Here is a 21,350-nt window from a genome sequence, read left to right as displayed (position 1 = left end):
GTGAAGTCTACCTCACCACAGCCACCTAACTTAACATAGAGAGTCTTGTCATCTTCACTTACTTACCTTTGGAGAAGCCCCCTGGAACTCCCCCCATCCCATTCCCTGAACTAGACTACTAATACGTATTGCTTCAAAAACCTTTAACAAACCACCTATACACTTTGGCTATGTCTATTACACTTAAATTACTAAGAATAATAAGTGTGGTGTTGAATTCCTCTTTAGATACAGTATTTGTATTAGGAAGCACAAAATATTCCGAATATTTACCAGGAAATTTACTGATCCATGTCACAGAACTAGTTATTACTAAGTCAGGTTGCTACAAAAAAATAACAACCTGGGGCTACCAATAATTGAACTTTACTTAAATTTCATGGTAACAAGAAGATTCAACGGAGTACACATCAAATGTCCAGAGTAGGAAAAAAAAATACAAAAAGTCACCTCTAACGGCTAAAATTGGATATCTTGAATTACTTAAATTCCAAAGTCATAGTTGATTGAATGAAATTGAAACGAGAACCAATCACGTTTCAGCATTATCCTTATTCAATATGGAAAAAAAAAAAAATTCTAACCCACAATGTATCGTTAAAAAAAGAGAATGCTATGGGAAGCCCCATCTTGTAACTCCATTCAGATCTTATTGGATCTGAAAAAAAAATATTATTGCCACAAAATAAGGAATACCAACATTTAATGAAAATATTATATTCATTGGAAATTAGTGCTTACCGATATGCTTGGTGATGCATCTTGTTAGCCATACAGAATTTGGGTAGAATGCAAAATGAGATGTGCCCCTCATCAGGTGATATTTTTATCCTTTGGAAGATTTTAAGAGTTAACGTTATTGATGGGTCTTCAGGCCCAAACCTCCGAGAATTATTTTACGTGACCGATTATTTACAACCTGGAATACAGTATCACTCAACTTTGACTAATGTAAATACTTTGTGAATAATGTTTTCTTGTTACATTAGGGCATGGATCCCTAAGGAGGAATTCTGGGAGTGGACAGCTAGGCCTCAGGTAGGTTAGGACACAGTGCCAGGAGTCAGGTCCGATGTACCTCAGGCTAGGATTAGTAACTAATTTCGTTAGAACAACTGATGGTGACAGCAAGTGTTGTCATAGTGGATGTTGTTTGCCATGCCATAATAGTCAGGAATCTTCCATTTCTGTGTCTGGGTGGTAGACTGAATCTTGCTTGAAGGTACATTCGGGTAAGCTTTTCTGTCTTGTTTTGTTGAAGTTTTTATAGTTTATATAGGAGATATTTATTTCAATGTTGTTACTCTTCTTAAAAATCTTATTTTTCCTTGTTTCCTTTCCTCTGGGCTATTTTCCCTGTTGGGGCCGCTGGGCTTATAGCATCCTGCTTTTCCAACTAGGGTTGTAGCTCATCAAGTATTAATAATAATAATAATTTATGGTGGCCAATGTGATAACATCCATAACTGGTGAATGCCAGACTGGAGTTCGAGTCCTGCTCAAACTCTTTAGTTTCTTTGGTCGTTGCAACCTCACCATTCTTGTGAGCTAAGGATGGCGGGTTTGGGGGAGCCTATAGGTCTATCTGCAGTCATCAGCAGCCATTGCCTGGCCCTACTTGGTCCTAGCTTGGGTGGAGAGGGAGCTTGGGCACTAATCATATGTACATATGGCGAGTCTCTAGGGCATTGTCCTGCTCTATAGGGCAATGTCACTGTCCCTTGCCCCTGCCATTTATGAGTGGCCTTTAAACCTCTGGTTTTGTTCCCATGCTTTTCTAAAAAGCCTTGATAACAATTAGGGATTTTGGTTGAGCATTGGAAATATCCGTCTCCCAATCTGTTGGACGAGAGTTCGAGCTTCGCTCAAGCTTGATAGTTTCTAGTAGAGTCTGCAACTTCACTATCCTTAAGAACTAGAGATGGGGAGTTTGTGGGACTCCATAGGACTATCTTGTTAAGCGGGGTTTACACGGCCGAGCAGCTCGTCGAGCCCGGTTGTCGAACCTACTTGTAGAACGGCTCGAAGAGCTTTCAGACAGTACATCGAGCCTCAGTGTGCCTCGCGCTAAAACAACGTCAACATGTCTCTCGACCAGGACGATTTGATAGCCATTGCTTTAGCAGTGGCACTAAGAAGGAAAAAAAAAAAAGATCAAAAGAGAGAAATTTTCATATACTAACTTGCTTGTTGCTTTAAAATTAGAGCCTGATGACTGGCGCAATTATTTGCGTATGGATGAAGACACGTACATTGATCTACCGAATCGTGTCAGCCCTTTCATTACTATGAGGAAGGCCATAACTCCACATGAAAGACTGAGTGTCCACTATTCCTTTGTTTCTGGCTACTTTATTGGAATAGTCTTTTGATTTAACTTTCCATAAAGCTGGATGAGCTCGATATGCATGTATGAAATCAAGTACGACTTCCTTCTCATTCTTACTTTCATTAATGGCAGCAATTATGCATTTCTTTGATGATGTTTCTTCTAGCAGGTTTGAATAACAACTGAGGTTCGATGCTCGACACCCGTTCACACGTTCACACCGCTCGTCAAACAATGTAGCTCCGCCCACAAAAGTCAAGATGAGTCTGACTTTCATCGAGCCGCTCGACGAGCGCGCTCGACAACCAAATAGCCCGTTTACACGCTCGAACATCAATTCAAACACAGGGTTGTCGAGCCAGGCTCGACGAGCTGCTCGCCCGTGTAAACACCGCTTTAGAAGACCGGAAGACCTTGAAAGTGCTGAGTAGATTAAACATTGCAAGATTATACTGTGATATGCATCTTTTCCTACTTACACTTATTTCATCTTTTGGGTTTATTCCTCAACATTCCCCATCAGATTTTATGTTCCACGGTAGGATAAAAAATATGAATCCCAAGAGAATGTGGCTACAGCCAAAAGATACTCTCCTTCTGCTGCAATTGCTGGAGTCCATGCTTTGGCATTAAATTCCTCTACTGCTGCTCCCATACTTATACAGTGATCCAATCGTGAAATTCATTGTTAGAAGTAGAATGGAAATCTCGCCCTATAAAAATTGCCTGAGAAAGTTACAGTGAGTGCAAATTGGAAATAATACAGAGGTAGCCTTGTGAATAATAAAAAAAAAAAAAATTAAAAGAAAATTTCACAGAAGTAAATGTTGAGTATGCACATAACTATAATATACAATAAACTTTAAAAGGGTCAATAAACCTCAGGAAGTACACTTACATTTATTCATTATTATACACAAATATATAGGAAAATACATAAAATAATATCTTATGCAGAGGACATAAAATAAGTATTTATTTTTTTTTTTGGACATACTTGTGACCAATGCTATTATCCTGTACATTCAATCAAATTTTTGACAAGACAAAAGTTTGTGTAAACTGGTACTGTACCAATATACAGAGGAGCTAAAGAATGGGAGATACTCGTAGAAAAGCATACATACAGTTTTTAGTTTTCAAAATATGTAAATTCTGACTACCTTGTTTCTATATTTGTAGCTCTTTACACAGCATTATTTAATGTTTAAAATTATATGTATATATACTGTATATATATAAGGTATATCTCAAGGGAAAATGAGCATAGCTAGAGTGAGATACTCCTCATTTTCTATATGCAGTTACTTTACTTGTAAGCTGTAAAGGTTAAAAAAAAATTCCAAGCATAAACTTCTTGATTTTAACCAATCAAAATGAAGTACTGTCTTTAGCTTGGTACGAAATACCTCGAGACAATTCTGACAAACATATGTACAATGCATTTCGAAGAGCTTGTCCACTTGAATTACAAATTTTTAAAGAATTTACAGCCAGATTATTTCCAATGACATCACAAAAAAAAAAAGGAATCATTACATACTTTGTTAAAAAACTTTATAATTTGGATGGATTCAAGCAAGAGAACACACACAGTGTCATTAAGAAAGGACTCGGTGATTGAGAGTACACATGAGGTAGAGACATCGGTGAATGGCTCATGGACTCTTGAAATAAAAATCACCATGTTAATGCATTTGAATAAAGTCTGCATATTTTTCATCTACTAAACACTGATGCAGGTAACATGCTTCATAATGCATTAAAAGATTTTAAATCCAACACACAAACATACACAAGCGTGTACAAACAAATATACACTGACAATTTTAAAATGCTTTTCTGATAGATGCCTTTATGGTATCAATAACAAAGGAATCATTATGCATGTTGAAGACAACTTATGAGTCTGATGCACAATGCACCCAGTGGTTGTATACATTAACATTATATATCAATCAGTGTATGTGTGAAATCCCACATCTACATACTGGACTGTACAAAAAGCCAAAATATTTCCATTTATAAACATGTTCAAGAAGAAAGAGGTGGCGAAAAACATACACTCTTGTTTTTCTACAATATTACAACTACATACAGTACAAAATAGTTTATTCACCAAACTTTATTTGGGTGGAGATTACAGGCTGATCATATTTAAAAAAAAAAAAACCAGGAATACTTTTCCAATGCACAATCAAAGATGGAGGGATAGGAATGGTTTATGGGTGATTTAGATAATCTTCAATAAACAAAAACAAACTTTTATGAGTAAGCAACAAAAAATTATTTTCTTTGGCCAAAATGTAATAAATATTTGTAATTTCAGTTAAACAACTGGGGTGACATTTACAAGTCATGAAATGTTTGAGGATTAATTAGTATTCCTGTTGTACATTACTACAGTTTCAAATAAAAAATCTCACAATACCGGTATTGGACATGGCTTTGATGATGAATAAAAACTAAGAGTTGAAAACTTGTGCTTTCATTTGTGCACTTCAAAGACATAAGGATGGTAGGCATCTAGCAGTACATGGCATTTAGATAACATATTCTTGTTTTCCCTTTGAATTATTAAAAAAATAAATCATATAAGCTTTCAGGTCAATAAATGATGCATGATATGAGACTTAAAATTAATTCAAGTGAATAATGTATGAGTGAGTAATATATTCATATACATAATGCCCTCGCCAGTACCTTATATTTATGACTTGCATTCTTCACTTTGAGATACTCATTTGTAACAGTAGTTCACAATCACTACTAGGATCCAGGATTGACTAATATAAGCAATAGGAACATAAAAATGAAAAAAAGAAACAAAAATCCCCATCATTACCACAGGCCAATATCTTTGAAATCTACTTTCCAAACCCACATGTCTGTGCTGTCAAAAATATGAATGTTTTTGTGTGCACCAAGCAGCAGGTACCTTGGAAGCAAGGCCAATATAGAGGAGGTTGGGCGGAGAGAAATGCCCGAGGCAAATTAGCGGGCCTCATCTGCCCAGAGATGAGGCCCGAAAGACAAGATCGTGGTTTGTTTTGACCGCATGGGGGTGATTTAAGGCCCGCTGAGAGAGGTGAGTCACTGTAAATCTCCTCACCGCCTGACCTCCTCTATATTGGCCTTGCTTGGAAGTTACTCTGAAACTTGATTCCTATGTATTATTTCAGTAATTCATATTCACAACTCTTCTTACAAGACACGCACACTTAAGATGGATTATGACGTCTTACTTAACATTTAATGAGTGTTGAAATAAAGAATAGCCTTGATTTACAACTTCACAACGTACAACAAACAATTGGTTCACATGTGATGATGATGGTGGTGATCATGATGATGATAATGTCAGAGCAATTGAACAACATAGGATGTGATGATTTAAAGTCATCATCCATCAAACGTCTTATTTTCATGTTAATATCCACTTTTTTTTATTTGGTCTTTTGGTTGGGTAAGGGATACAGCATTTCATTATCTCTTCAGGAATTTAGGGCAAGAAAAGTAGGATTAGAACTTCCAGTATATATTACCATGATTAACAGGAGTGATTATTTTGATGCTCTATATTATCCAATTAAAATCTAATTGAAAGAAAATCTCTTGAATAAAGTTTAATACAGTAATTAGACTATAAAGCAAATGTGCAGAACTTGACTTGAACTTTTGAATTAGGCAAACCACAGAACTTAACACAAACTCCTGTGGGCCACTTTTACACCTAAGGGGTTATTGTAGTCGTTCAATATTTTGTACAATGCAAAAGTGGAGATTCAAATATTCACTATCGGATACATACAACAGGGAATGCCGAAGAATCTTAATATTAGGCCTACTATTCATGTTTTATAACTTTCAGGAAAATTTTTTCTTGAAGCAACTTAAGAAAAAGCAAATGGATACAGTCTGCTAAACCATGTTGTCTTGTATAAAAAGAAAAAAATATTATTGCCACAAAATAAGGAATACCAACATTTAATGAAAAAAATATAAAAACTGCTGTTTGTGGGCACAAATGTATCTTCCTATAGAAGCATTTAAATCCAATATGATGTCTTTAATGCTAATCCTCCCACTCGTCTGTATTTTAATGTCAAATTATGCTTTATTAAACTGCCTTTTTTGCATAAGGTTGGTCACACTCCTACTATGCGTAATACTCAGACAGATGGTTGCTTATCGCACTGTATTTTCTGCAACTTGGTATCATCATCAGCCCCCTCCCCCCTCAAAAAAAATACAAATATGGTGTCTTCTAAAATTATATTCTATTAAGCACACATCATCTTCATATTCACATTTAATGAATCCTCGTATATATATGCACAAGACTCACCGACAAAGAAAAAAAAAACAGAGTATAAAACTGTTTTTGATTTACAGACAAATATTCCTAACACCAACATGTTCCGTGCAATATGAATGATTTGAAAAACATGAGGATTTACGGCATACGAAGACAAGAGCAGCGCATACAAAACTCTCAGTCATACTCTTAGGGTACACTACCTTATCATATAAACTGCAAAGTTGTTAAACTTGCCAGAATTTTTCCTACTTAAATCGAAACAACTTATATTCGCACTTTAGTTAACATTATGGATGAAGGACGATCACCACTACACACATTTCCAAAGACTGGAATGGTCTCACACATGCCTACAATAAACTGTATCACACAATATCGCCACAAGAAAAACCTTCATGTGAGGTGAGGTAGCTTACCATCAATTTCTCATTATAAAGGGGTTACTTCATTTACTTTATTTTTATTAAAGAGAGGTAGGCATAATTTTCGTCTACCATCTTCACCACGTGGAAAAACAAAAGAAAAAAAAAATACTCAACAAGAAGAAAATATCAAAGGAATTGCAAAAATATTGTAGTCCAAAGAAAAAAAAACTTTCTCCAAACATTAGCGTCTTTAGAAATATTTGACTTACATTATGAGAAGGAAAAATAAAGCAAGCTTTAATTCTCTACTTAATTCGTTACAAGATTCTCATTTGGCTGTATAAGCTGGGAGTACTGCAAGTACTTAGGTCATACAGTGAAGCCAATAGTCTGAACTTTCGTTGTTGCAAATGTTAAATGCTCGCATAGTGAAATCTGTATTAATATTACTTACTCCTCCCATAAAAACCTTTGATTGTGCTCTGTTGAATGTCTAATACTACAAGGTAAACATTATTATTAATAGTATTGTCCTCATCCAGGAATTACCTCAAAAGCTAGATAAAAAAAAAACTAATTAATGTCACAGGTATATTAATAAAAAAAAAATAACACCATATCTATTACAAAATGAATATAAAGAATAGGAAAAAAAAAATTATTCTTTGAATAATAAAAAATAAAAAGTTGCTGTCATTACCAGTACTACAATGAATTTGAAGCATCAGAGCATAACATTTTGCTCTTATATTTGACCCCCAAAAAACAGAGATAAAAATTAATAAATAAAGCAGTACTGATGGCATTTAGCTGAGGCTATTAACATTAACTACAAGGCAATTCCATCAGTTATACACTTACAATATGGTAAGACTGCTATTACAATATTATGAGTTGATGGCTCGTCACATGGGAGATGATGGATGCATAACCAATGCATAATGTGATGAAATTTCTTCTGGTGATCAGTACCCATATGCTATACTGCATTATCCACGCAATAAGTGCTGCTCCTAGAGTAGATATTAATTTACTAACGATTTGTCCTATATTTTAATAAATACTGCTTCAAGCTGATGAATTTTCAGTTACCTGGAAGAAACAAAATCTTTTGATATTGGGTACAACAATTTTAATCGCATAAATAAATAAGTGGACAAGGATACTAAACTGATTACTGTATTATTATTACTAGCTAAGCTACAACCCTAGTTGGAAAAGCAGGAAGCTATAACAGGGAAAATAACCTAATAAGGAAACAGATACATAGTGTGCCTGAGTGTACCCTCCAACAAAAGAACTCTAAACCAAGACAGTGGAAGACCATGGTACAGAGGATATGGCATTACCCAAGACTAGAGAATAATGGTTTGATTTTGGAGTGTCCTCCTCATAGAAGAGCTGCTTACCATAGCCAGAGTCTCTTATAACCTTACCAAGAGGAAAGTAGCCACTGTACAATTACATTGCAGTAGTTAACCCCTTGAGTGAAGAATAATTTCTTGGTTATCTTAGAGTTGTCAGGTGTATGAGGAAAGAGGAGAATGTGTAAAGAATAAGCCAGACTATTCAGTGTATTTGTAGGCAAAGGAAAAATAAGCCGTAACCAGGTTTGAGTATATGGGCATTAGTACTTTTCCCCCTTTACAGAGAAGAAATGCAATTTAGCTTATATTATTAAATAATGTACAAAAGACAGGATTCAGCAAAGTCATGGTTATGTTGTCTTACTTGGAATGAAAATGCATATGCCAGGTTCACACAACTGAAATCTGGTTTTCCTTATTTAGGTTTACTGGATCACTGATTGATCTAAACAGAATCATCACAAAGTATTTTTCATAATTAGGTGATTAAATGGGAATCTTGATATATTTTTACCAAATAAATTAAAAACCACTTAAAATGGAATTTATCCCTGTGCCGTAGCAATCTCAATAACGTTTACAATGCTTCCTGCAGGCTCAAATCACTGGCAATTCTTTTCTCGGACAGCCTCTACAACGATTTCAATGCTTTCAAAAGGCTAAAATCACTGGCTTATAACACCACTTGTAGTGACTGGAGAGCCTCTAAAAGGTTTACAACACTTACGTATAATTTGAATCACTAAAAGTTCTTTCATCAGATAACCTCTGCAATTTTTATAACGCTTCCAAAAGACTAAAATCAATGACTACATCACCACATTCACTCAATGTATAGTCTCCACAATGTTTACAATGCCATCAGTGCAACTCATGCAGTGCATTATAGGCTTTACTTATAAGGGTCTTTAAAGCATTCGTTCAGCCTCTAGCTACACTTGCTTTATATCCTCCTACTTTACGCCAGTTCCTGCTCCCTATCTTCCTACTTTTTGACCAAACTCTTCTAACTTTTACTTTACAGTGCAAGTGCTGGGTTTCCCTTCCTTTGCACACAGGTACTAAATGGCCCCACAGGCACTAGCAATGGGCTATGTAACCAAAATTTATAAATCTAATGCAATTTGATCCAATTAGAAGAACCAAGAATGCCTGGTAGGTTTCTCAAAAAGATGCCTTTTCAATATACTGTATTTTTATTGGTTCCTCTCTGTACTGTCTTTTCTTCAGTAGAAGCGACTAGACTTGAGAGATTATTTTGTCTTGCATTGTGTGTCATCTTTCCATCATGCTGACTAGTTTAAACTATTTTTTTTTATTGAAAGTACAGTATGGCCAGTTTTAATATATATTTTTCTAATTTACTGCATCTTTATCATTTTTATTTTCATTATTGTAAAGTTTGGTAACCAGTACTGTATGCTGTAACTTTTGTATTTGTTTTTATTCTTTTACTGGCTAGAGATATAAGCGAAAAATCTCATACCAGTATATATAAAAAAAATTAGCCAGTATTATAACATTCATGGTGTGCATGGTAATGCTATTAGTGATTTTGTAGTTGCCTAAGACAGCATAATATTCAATTACTATGTTCAAACACACTTTTTTCCCAAGTTTGGTTTCCCGGTTGGTCGGCGTCTTTCCTATTAGTGTTAAATGAAGCATAGTCTAATCTAATGGACTATTGTTTAATTTTACATAGGTCTGTTTTTCACTTAGTAATTCATACATCTTATTATTATTATAATCATTTTTCTTATTATAACTAAGGAATTTGATTTATCAGCTTTGTTTATATGTATATCCTTGTCTCTCAAGTTTTTTATATGATATTAGGAACCTCTTTGGGATATCAGAGGGTTCAGCACAACTAGAAATACCATACACAATACCTTTACATATGCTGATTTGATCCATTGGGACATTACTATATTTCTCAAGTTTACAAAATCCATTCCCAATTTTTAGCCAGTCCATATTTTCTTTAACTGCTAAGTAGTAGATTGGCCAGGGCACCATCCGGCCGTTGAGATACTACCGCTAGAGAGTTGTGGGGTCCTTTGACTGGCCACACAGATTACATTGAATTCCTCTCTTTGGTTACGGTTCTTTCACATTTTCACATTGCCTACACGTACACCGAATAGTCTGGCCTATTCTTTACAGATTCTCCTCTGTCCTCATACACCTGACAACACTGAGATTACCAAACCATTCTTCTTAACCCAAGGGGTTAACTACTGCACTATAATTGTTTAGTGGCTACTTTCCTCTTGGTAAGGGTAGAAGAGTCTTTAGCTATGGTAGGCAGCTCTTCAAAGAGAAGGTCACTCCAAAATCAAACCATTGTTCTCTAGTCTTGGGTAGTGTCATAGCCTCTGTATCATAGTCTTCCACTATCTTGGGTTAGAATTCTCTTGCTTAAGGGTACACTTGGGCACAGTATTCTATCTTATTTCTCTTCCTCTTGTTATGTTAATGTCTTTATAATTTATTTAGGAAATATTTATTTTAATGTTGCTCTTCTTAAAATATTTTATTTTCCCTTGTTTCCTCTCCTCACTGGGCTATTTTCCCTGTTGGGGCCCCTGGGCTTATAGCATCCTGCTTTTCCAACTAGGGTTGTAGCTTAGCAGTTAATAATAATAATAATAATAATAATAATAATAATAACAATAATAATAATAATAATAATAATAATACAGCATTCAACTATGCTCCTCATTCCAGGCTTCAAGAAATCAATAGGTTTTATTCTGACACTATTATATATCATTAGGCTATTCTAGTGGCAAGGGTTATAGCAGAGTATGGTTATTATCATAGCCCCTGAATTCTCATAAGTCGGCGACCAGCCCTGCAAGCTGTAACACCACGGAAAATCTATGAATCCTAAGTTTAGGCAATTACCAAACTTGTGAGTAGTGAGATTTAATTAGACTGATTCAGAAGATAATTCAAAAGCAATCAGTGTGAGTAACAAAATTCAAGCCATCTACAATGAGGATCATTGAAATCACCAACACCACATATGATACATTCTTTCTTTCTTATTTTAGAATGATTTATTGTTAATTTGTTCTCTTCATTTATTTATTTCCTTATTTCCTTTCCTCACTGGGCTATTTTTCCCTGTTGGAGCCCCTGGGCTTATAGCATCTTGCTTTTCCAACTAGGGTTGTAGCTTGGATAGTAATAATAATAATAATAATAATAATAATATCTTAGCCGTGATTGGGAAAGTAAGTGAAAAATACCATCATTGGAATTTGGATTGCAATAGCTGGAACATACAGTATAAAGTAGTTGTGCTTGCCTGAAACCTATATAACTTCAGTCACATGGCATACTCATTCATATAAAGATGCCAATAAAAGTGGCTTCGCTTGCCACAAACCTTCAAGCAATCCTCAGTCATACGATGATTTAACCCTTTAACCCCCAGGCTATTTGGAAATTTCCAACCCTTAACCCCCAAGGGGTTATTTTTTTCCCAGCACATTTTGCAGTATATTTTTTTTAAATTGCTCTAACAGACTTAATTTTTTTCATAGAGAGGTCAGGTTGGTCTCATTCTCTTGGAAAATGCCTGAATTTTCTCAAAAAAATTATCAAAAATATGAAAAAAAAAATTTTATAGCATTTTTTTGCAAGGACGTACCGGTACGTCCATGGGGGTAAAGGGATGGCTTTTGTGAAACGTACCAGTACGTCCTTTGGGGGTAAAAGGGTTAATGTGACTTGAGTCATAAAGGCTTGTGAAAGGCAAGTCAACTTTAACTTGTGTTACTTTTAATGCAATCCAGATGATATTTTCTTTACTATTATGGCTAAGCCATAGGAAGATGATAGAAAGGTTTCTTTAGTGTTGTTGGTGATTTCAATGCTCATTAAGTGTAGATTGGTTGAATTCTGTTACTAACACTGATTGTTACCATTAATCAGACTGGAAGCAAATCAAATGAAGCTACACACATTCGGTAACTGCTGGGACCTAATATTCACCGATTCCCCAGTGTTTAACCCTTTTACCCCCAGGCTATTTGGAAATTTCCAACCCTTAACCCCCAGGGGGTTATTTTTTTTCCAGCACATTTTGCAGTATATTTTTTTTGAATTGCTCTAACAGCCTTAATTTTTGTCATAGAGAGGTCAGGTTGGTCTCATTCTCTTGGAAAATTCCTGAATTTTCTCAAAGAATTATCAAAAATATGAAAAAAAAATTTTTATAGCATTTTTTTGCAAGGACGTACCGGTACGTCCATGGGGGTAAAGGGATGGATTTTGTGAAACGTACCAGTACGTCCTTTGGGGGTAAAAGGGTTAAATAAGCAAGATTAGTCCTCTAGGTGATATGTCTGATGATACTTTTAACTACTGATATATCTTACTCTTATAAAATATGTATTAAATCTCATGGATATTTGCATGTCCTTTAGAGTTATCTTTTGCATTTATGTTTCTGTATGTGTAAAGATGAGCTTGTTCTTTTAAATTCAAAGTTTTTTTTTTTTTATTTAAGAGGCATATTTCTTTTACGGCACTGAACGCCCATATCAAGAAAAGGGAGTCTTTTACCAGATCAGACTTCAAAAACCATAATGATTTAAGAGCTGTTGCTCAGAATATTCACTTCAGCTGAAAAATAATACAATTTTACTATGAAAGAAAGCATCTGTGGCATAACTTCAGAGTACAATGGTAGGCTACCATCAAATCTACACTCTTTAGTGTAAACTTAATAGTTCCTTCTTTGCTTAAACCAGGTGTCTTTGTCATTCACTATCCAAAGGAAAATGCAACCTTTTAGGCTTAGGTGTAAGAAGAGCAATAAGAAATTTGATCTGCTTAATTCCTATTTTCTAGAAGCTAGAATAACTACCGTAGTTTAGCATAGCTTTTGGTCCTGTGAAATTAGGACTTTTACTTGACCATAATGTTTAGGGAGGTATACAGTAAACCAGAGGTGTTCCCCCCCCCCCTTTTTTTTTTTCTTTTTTTTTCTTTTTTTGTGAAAAGCCAATTATTTAGCTTTTCCAAGTTGCTTGTTATTTTAGCAATATAGTTAAATGTTGTTCTTTTTGCAGTTGTTTGAGAATTGGTAAGGTTACGCAATCAGGTAAATATGGTTGTGGTAGCCCTATCCCCCTGCTAATTAACCAAAATTTCTGTAATTTCCTTTTTAAAAAAAGTTCTTAAAAATCTGTTGGCAAAGCGCTTTGAATACAAATGTTGAAGGTAATCATTTGTTCTCCTGTTTACTATTGGGCTTTTACAAGGGATTGGGTGCTTGCATTGCTCTTCATACAATTTCCCCAGTTTACTATTGGGCTTTTGCAAGGGATTGGGTGCTTGCATTGCTCTTTCATACAATTGCCCCAGTTTACTATTGAGCTTTTGCAAGGGATTGGGTGCTTGCATTGCTCTTCATACAATTTCCCCAGTTTACTATTGAGCTTTTGCAAGGGATTGGGTGCTTGCATTGCTCTTCATACAATTTCCCCAGTTTACTATTGAGCTTTTGCAAGGGATTGGGTGCTTGCATTGCTCTTCATACAATTTCCCCAGTTTACTATTGAGCTTTTGCAAGGGATTGGGTGCTTGCATTGCTCTTCATACAATTTCCCCAGTTTACTATTGAGCTTTTGCAAGGGATTGGGTGCTTGCATTGCTCTTCATACAATTGCCCCAGTTTACTATTGGGCTTTTGCAAGGGATTGGGTGCTTGCATTGCTCTTTCATACAATTGCCCCAGTTTACTATTGGGCTTTTGCAAGGGATTGGGTGCTTGCATTGCTCTTCATACAATTGCCCCAGTTTACTATTGGGCTTTTGCAAGGGACTGGGTGCTTGCATTGCTCTTTCATACAATTGCCCCAGTTTACTATTGGGCTTTTGCAAGGGACTGGGTGCTTGCATTGCTCTTTCATACAATTGCCCCAGTTTACTATTGGGCTTTTGCAAGGGATTGGGTGCTTGAAGAGCATGGGCTTTTGCAAGGGATCCCGAGATCCAGGTTATGAAATTTGCATTGTACTTGATTTTGATTCAGTTTTTAACCATGTTAGTTATGAGGCCCTTGCTTTAAAACTTTAAACAAATGAATTTGTAATTTTCTTAGTATTATTCTTGAATTCTTAACCAACAGACTGCAAAAAGTAGTTGACGAACGACACCATAGTAACTATAGGAACTTAGAATTTAGTGTTCCCAAGGATGGTGATTTTGATCCATTATTTTTATGCAGTATTTTATACTTTGACAGGTTTTGGTCTTGAAAACAAGCTTATCGCTTCATCTTTCTTTTGATGGGCTGCTTTTCTTATCAGTGTCCATAGCATCCTGTTTTCCAAATAATAGTTGCAAGCTTGTCTAGTAAGGTAATAATAATGATAAAATTACATTATTAAAATAACCCCATACTAATTTTTACAAGGCATATTATGAATAATAAAATTAAAAAGCCCTTACCTTTATTGAGAGGAATTATGCCTCTGTCTCCCCCTTAAGTCGCAGACGAGCAAAATCTTCAAAGATGATATCGTCATCTTGATCAGCATAACATGTGGTGCCATCCCTGTTGGACAAAAATTAATGAAATAAGATTAATAGAAAACAAAATGCTTACCCTCTATCACTGTATTAGGTTATGTTACAAATACAACAGATATAGGACCTATTTTATTTTGGGGCTTTGTTCCAAATAATTACTATGGAACAAAGGAATAATCAAACTGTCATGGTGCAAAGATGTTTTTCAATATAAAATCAATAAATCTATCCTAGCAATAAATAGTCTTAGTAAAACCATATTACAGTGGAATGGTTTGTGGCTCATGTACATAAAAATTTAGTATGTTTCTAAGTAAGCTTATGTACAATACTGGAAATAAAGTTTGATATCAAATACTGCAACTAAAAATTCAATGTAAATTCTCTATATAAATTCATTGCAGAGTACCAGACTTTTTTCACAGTTGGAAGAGTTCAGCACTGAACTGTAGAAGGTACTCGAAATATGAAAAAATCTTGATCTCACCTAAGACTAGCAAAGCAAAAGCAACTGTTAGATCGGGGTCATGAAAACTGTAATGCTTGTGAGAAATATCTTTCAATGTCAGTTAAAACACTAAAAATGTACTTTTAATCCTTATTGAGAGTGCGGTTAGAATTAGTCCTTTACCATCGCATCATAAGAAGTTAGAATTCTTCTTCTATGGGGATGAAACAGTAATACCCAGGATTGAAACTGAAACACACTATACTGTAGAACTAAGATCATTCTATAATTCCTTGATATGAAGTGCTTTCAGACACTTCAAACCATTTTCTCTTCTGTCTACCAAACAATACTATAGTCCATTTCTTTTAGCGATGCATATTTGCACCAACTCGCGGCGGTGCCCTTTTAGCTCGGAAAAGTTTCCGGATCGCTGATTGGTTAGAATTATCTTGTCCAACCAATCAGCGATCCGCAAACTTTTCCGAGCTAAAAGGGCATCGCCGCGAGTCGGTGCAAATATGCATCGCTAAAAGAAATGGACTATAGTAGATGATGCAAATTCCTTGCTAACCTAACTACTAGACTAATAAAAGTTATGGTATTCATAGATCTTATTTTAAAGCAGTAGGCTGGCCAGGCCACCAGCCACCTGTTGAGATACTACTGCTAGAGAGTTATTGAGTCCTTTAACTGGTCAGACTGTACTACATTGGATCCTTCTCTCTGTACGATTAATTTTCCCTTTGCCTACACATATATCAAATAATCTGGCCTATTCTTTACATATTTTCCTCTGCCCTCATACAACTGACAACACTGAGATTACAAAACAATTCTTCTCTCTGCACTGTAATTGTTCAGAAGCTACTTTCTACATGGAAGGGTAGAAGAGACTCTTTAGCTATGGTAAGCAGCTTTTCTAGAAGAAGGACGCTCCAAAATCAATCCCTTGTTCTCTAGTCTTGGGTGTGCCAAAGCCTCTGTACCATGGTCTAACAGTCTTGGGGTAGAGTTCTCTTACTTGAAGGTACACTCGGGCACACTATTCTATCTATTTATCTTCCTCTTATTTTGTTAGTGTTCTTAAAATACTTTATCTTAATTCTCTTATTTCTTGGATTCCTTTCCTCACTGGGTGATTTTCTCTGTTGGAGCCCCTGGGCTTATAGCATCCTGCTTTTCCAACTAGGGTTGTAGCTTGGCAAGTAAAATTAATAATAATTGAAATACTTGTAATAATGTCATTTTTGTTTACAAAAAATAATAAATATAATAAAGTTAGACAAGTTCCAATAATCACCAAGAAGATCTACTTCACTGTAAACATTGATGTATATTTTATAACCAAGTTTCATTAATATAACTTTTTTTAGACTCGGTATCTCTCGTTACAGCAGCAACATGAGAGAGCTCATACTTAGGGATAATATACTCCAGACTGTAAGGTATATTTACATATGTTGAGCACAAATGAAGAGAGTGTTTAGTACTGTGTTTCAGTATTATGATTTGGACTCCCTGTTCTAGCCTTTCAAAGGAAAGTCCTTGGGAGACCAGAAAGTACATTAACCCCCAAAAATACTTCAACAAGTCACATTGTCTTACAGTTCAATTTTGAGATATATAAGTAAACCAAACTGGTGAATGTGCATAAATGCTATATGAATATGTACCAATAAAAGTTTGTCCATCGCTAACATAGTAATGTATGATTAGATAATAAAATGACTGGATTGAATTTATGAATTTGGGCCATATGGCTTTAGTTCTGTACCTGAGGGGCCATTCAATACAGATATGGAACTATAAAATAATAGTTACAGGAGGCTAGATGGTAAGAGAAAGAAAGGAAGTTTGATAAATAACAAATGGAAAATGGCAATGAAAATATTAAAGTTTTGTTGTTTGCATTAACCAATGTAGGGCATAAGCTCAAATTAAGCACTTCTATTATCACTACTTATTTCCAATTGTTTGCATTTGGTGACATGTTCTTCACATCTAACTAGCAGATTGAGAAAGAAAATTAAGGAATCCCAATTGTTTACAATATTTTTTGGTATTTTTCAGATACTTTAAAAATATTTTGCTTGGTTTATACAAAAGTAAATCAGTCAAAAAGTTATTTATTTTAAAATGCCGGTAATATAGTTTTCAAACTTGTATGTTTTGCAAGTGGTATGGAATACCAAGTATTCACTAAAGGCTTCTAACCCACTACCTGGGTTCCAATATAGGCATGTGAGCATCGCTTATTTTTTACTGTTTTTTTTTTTCCTTACAGATGTAAATTAATTAATGTGATGTATTATAATTCTCCACTACTGTATTTTTATTATTATTCTTGTTTTTATTTTCCTTTTTTATATCTATATATTTCTCTGAATTAAATAGACAAGTAAAAAAAGTCACTGTACCACTTTAGTGAGACATGTAATGTAACTTTTAAATGTGGTTGTAAGCTTGTCTCATGGACCTGCAATTGTTCACAATCTATTCTGCCCTTTACACACACACACAGTTTATAATTAACAGCACCCAGTTAGATTTTATACGACAGATCAACTGTATTTCTACTTAAAACAATGAAAACATTTACATGCATTTCTACGTCTAGTTAAGGGAAATGGGACCTGGAATTCGCAGCAAACCAAGGATTAAGGTCGTTCATCAAAATGTCACTCAAAATGCAACCCATGCAATGGTTTCAAGCCACACCAGTACCCACAATGAATATCCTTCATCTTTATTCAAAGTGATTAAATCAACAGTGACATTAGCAGACTGCAAGATGCTGGATTGTGCGCAGATTTCCTCAGGAGTTCCATCTCCTGAGTGGCCAGCAGGTCTAACACTTCCTGAGGTGTCTTCCCTTCTACCATTTCTCATCCTTCCTAGTTTTTCCACCACTTGCTCTAACTTGCTTTTGAGTGACCCGAACACCGTGTGATTTATGCAGATGTCGTCAACTTTCGGCCCCGTCGGTTTAATGCTAAGGGAAGAATTCCTTTGGTAGCCAGCACTTGATGAGATACCTCTATTTCCCTATTGCATGGAAGTTCAGTGCACATATTTAGCTCACAAACGCTTTAAAAAGTTTCTACAAGAGAGTTTTGGAGTTCAGGATACTAAATTATTTCACTAGCACTGATTTGGTAAGTGTTGCATTCCAAAATTTATATTCTTCACAACTATAAAAGTATTAAGAGCTAAAATATAGCAATTTTTCTTCAAAATGTAGATATGATTGCTTTAGTATATGTACTGTACCTAAAAAAATACTTCAGACAATAAATATCCCTAAACACAGCAACAGGAAGACTGCATAAATATATAAATGGTTTACTTAAAATACAAATATTTTAGCGATAAAGAAATAGTTCTTGAAAGTTTCATGTGAAATTTGACAATGAGTAAATACAGTAGCAGTAAAGATGACAAATTTCATGTCCAATTCAAAGACATGTACTAATGGTTGAAATATTATTTCCCTGGGAAAGACATTTTGGCATTCATGAAGAGGTTTATTACAAAACCTCTGCTTATTAACTAATCAGATCTTTTCTGGTTTGTAATAGGTATAACAAATAATATTTCTTATATAAGTATCGTCTTATCAAGTTCCTTTAATAAAAAATTTAAACATTTTCACCAGATGACATAAATTTGTTAATCAATCACTTAATTAAGCTACAATTACCCCAGTATTTCAAACAAAGTTATATTATACTGAATTCTATTAATTTGAGAATAATTAAAACAATATGCATATGTAAGAAAATTCATTGTTAGTCTCTTGGGCATTGTCCTGTCCTTTTCCTCTGCTTTTCATGAGAAACCTTTAAAATTTAGTCTTATGTGAAATTCACTAATATGAGAGAAGACTTTACAACTAACGAAAGACCTAGTTGCCCTTGACACTTGCTCTCTATATACCTGTATATGAATGCAATGTTCTGAACTCACTACCATATAACAGCTGTCAGAGCTAGGAAGAATTTCTTTATGTTATAGCAGTGAAGAGAATAGAAAAAAATTCAAAAGATATATGAAACATATTAGTGCATTACTGAACACAAAGAAGAAAGGCAAACTTAAAGAAGCACAATTATATTTTTGATTGGGAACCAATAATAACTTAATTTCAGATCTACTGAATCATGTATACAGCTAACCTCGAACCCATAAAAGGAAGTTGGAGATGCTGCAAGAATCAATATGGACAGACTGATTATCTCTCTGAGAGGTTGGCCTAAAATTATATTAACTTGAAATAGAAGCTAATTGATACCATTTAACATAGGGAAAAACTCTTCCCTTAAGCCAAGCAAAAGTGTCTTAAAAGTACTAATAGGGAAAGAGAGAACACCTACATGTGGTAAGAGGAAGGAAATTTGGAGATCTGAGATCTGTTGTGGCCTATTCCAAACATCCCTTCCTGACAACCAGTTGGACAGGGGTTTGAGGACCGCTCAAGCTCAATAGTTTCTTGTATTGTCTGCAACGTGACCATCCTTGTGAGCTATGGAGAGAGGTTTGAGAGAGCCTATAGGTCTACCTGCTGAGTCATCAGCAGCTATTGCCTGGTACTCCCTGGTCCTAGCTTGGATAGAGAGGTGGCTTGGGCACTGATCATATATATATATGGTCAGTCTTGAGGGCATTGTCCTGCTAGCTAAGGCACTGTCACTGTCCCTTGCCTCTGCCATTCATGATCAGCTTTTAAACCTTATAGTCACTGTCAAGCAAAGATCATAAAGTTAAAGCTCTCATTGACATGGGTAGCTCAGATATACGAATGTACATTATATCCGAGATCAACCATCCTCTAGCCTCTTTACAGAAGTGAAAGAATGCTATTTATTAAATATCAACATTCAAGAGCGAGAGTATAAGAACATCAAATTTCCATTCTCCCCGACCCCTGCACGGACATAATCCTTGGAATGACTTTCCTAAATGAGCATAGAAGATATTCTGACATTTGGTGGAAATGAACCAGGCCTCAAAATTGTAGTCTCACTCATATCAAAGTTGCCAATTCAAAGCTGTTTAGCAAACTCACTAGACTTTCATCCTATTGCAACTAAGGGTTGGCATTTTAATCCAGAGGAAGAAAAATTAAAAACCAATAAAGTCCAACTGATCTTGAAGGAGGATCTTATCAAACCAAGCCATTCTTCATGGCATGCTGAAGTAATAGTGACTCCCAACAAAACAAAGAGGAAGCGTATGGTGGTGGACTTTTCACAAATCATCAATAAATTTACCCTTTACCCTGCTAGACAGCTACCCCCTCCCAAACAAATTAACAAGATAGGCAAGAATAAGCTTTTTGTGTCACTGACCTCTCCTGTGACTACTATCAAGAAAAAATATATGATGCAGAAAGACCATACACAGTATTTCAGGTCAGGGTGAGGCTATACCATTTCAAGAGGATCACAATGGGCATAACTAATGGTGCAGTGGCTTTTCAATGAGTAATGAATGACATCATATCGGACCAAAACCTCATGGATACCTATCTAAATATTGATAATTTGACAATCTGCTGTGCTAGCAGTGAAAAACACAATGAAAATCTGAGGTTTTTTGAGGAGACTGTCAATGCAATAGGCCTGACATTCAACAACTCTAAGTGCAACTTTGATTTTGCACCAATTAACAGTCAGAGGTACTTTGTGCCAAGGGACAGGTAAGATCAGACCCAGATCACCTCAGCCCTCTAGAGAAACTTCCAGTGCTGCATGACAAGAAGTCCCTACAACGACTCTTTGGTTTATTTGCCTATTACACCAAATGGATTCCCGGGTACCCCAAAAATGTCCATCCTCTTGTGGGTGTAACATTTCCCATCCTCAGTATTGCAATGCCATAGGTCTAAAAGACATATCTCAGGTTGTAATTGACTTCACCAAGAACTGCATCCAGTTCACTATTGAGACTGATGCATTTGACG

The 21,350-nt window shown here is 35.4% G+C and overlaps 1 protein-coding gene across 3 annotated transcripts in view; it reads right to left on the bottom strand.

Moving 5' to 3' along the window:
* Positions 1 to 3,217: 3,217 nt before the first annotated feature.
* krz (beta-arrestin protein kurtz) overlaps positions 3,218 to 21,350 on the bottom strand; it is a 71,966-nt gene continuing 53,833 nt past the window's right edge. For all 3 annotated transcript variants that reach the window (XM_068359254.1, XM_068359255.1, XM_068359253.1), the window contains exons 12-13: positions 14,857 to 14,962; positions 3,218 to 8,107 (exon numbers count right to left, since the gene is read on the bottom strand). In XM_068359254.1, the coding sequence (XP_068215355.1) occupies positions 14,872 to 14,962 (91 nt within the window). In that variant the 3' untranslated portion in view covers positions 3,218 to 8,107; positions 14,857 to 14,871. The remainder of the gene's footprint in view (positions 8,108 to 14,856; positions 14,963 to 21,350) is intronic.

This window comes from Palaemon carinicauda, chromosome 35, assembly GCF_036898095.1.
Source record: "Palaemon carinicauda isolate YSFRI2023 chromosome 35, ASM3689809v2, whole genome shotgun sequence".
Lineage (NCBI taxonomy): Eukaryota > Metazoa > Arthropoda > Malacostraca > Decapoda > Palaemonidae > Palaemon > Palaemon carinicauda.
Note: the sequence above shows the minus strand (reverse complement) of the source record. Positions and strands in the feature narration are given on the sequence as shown.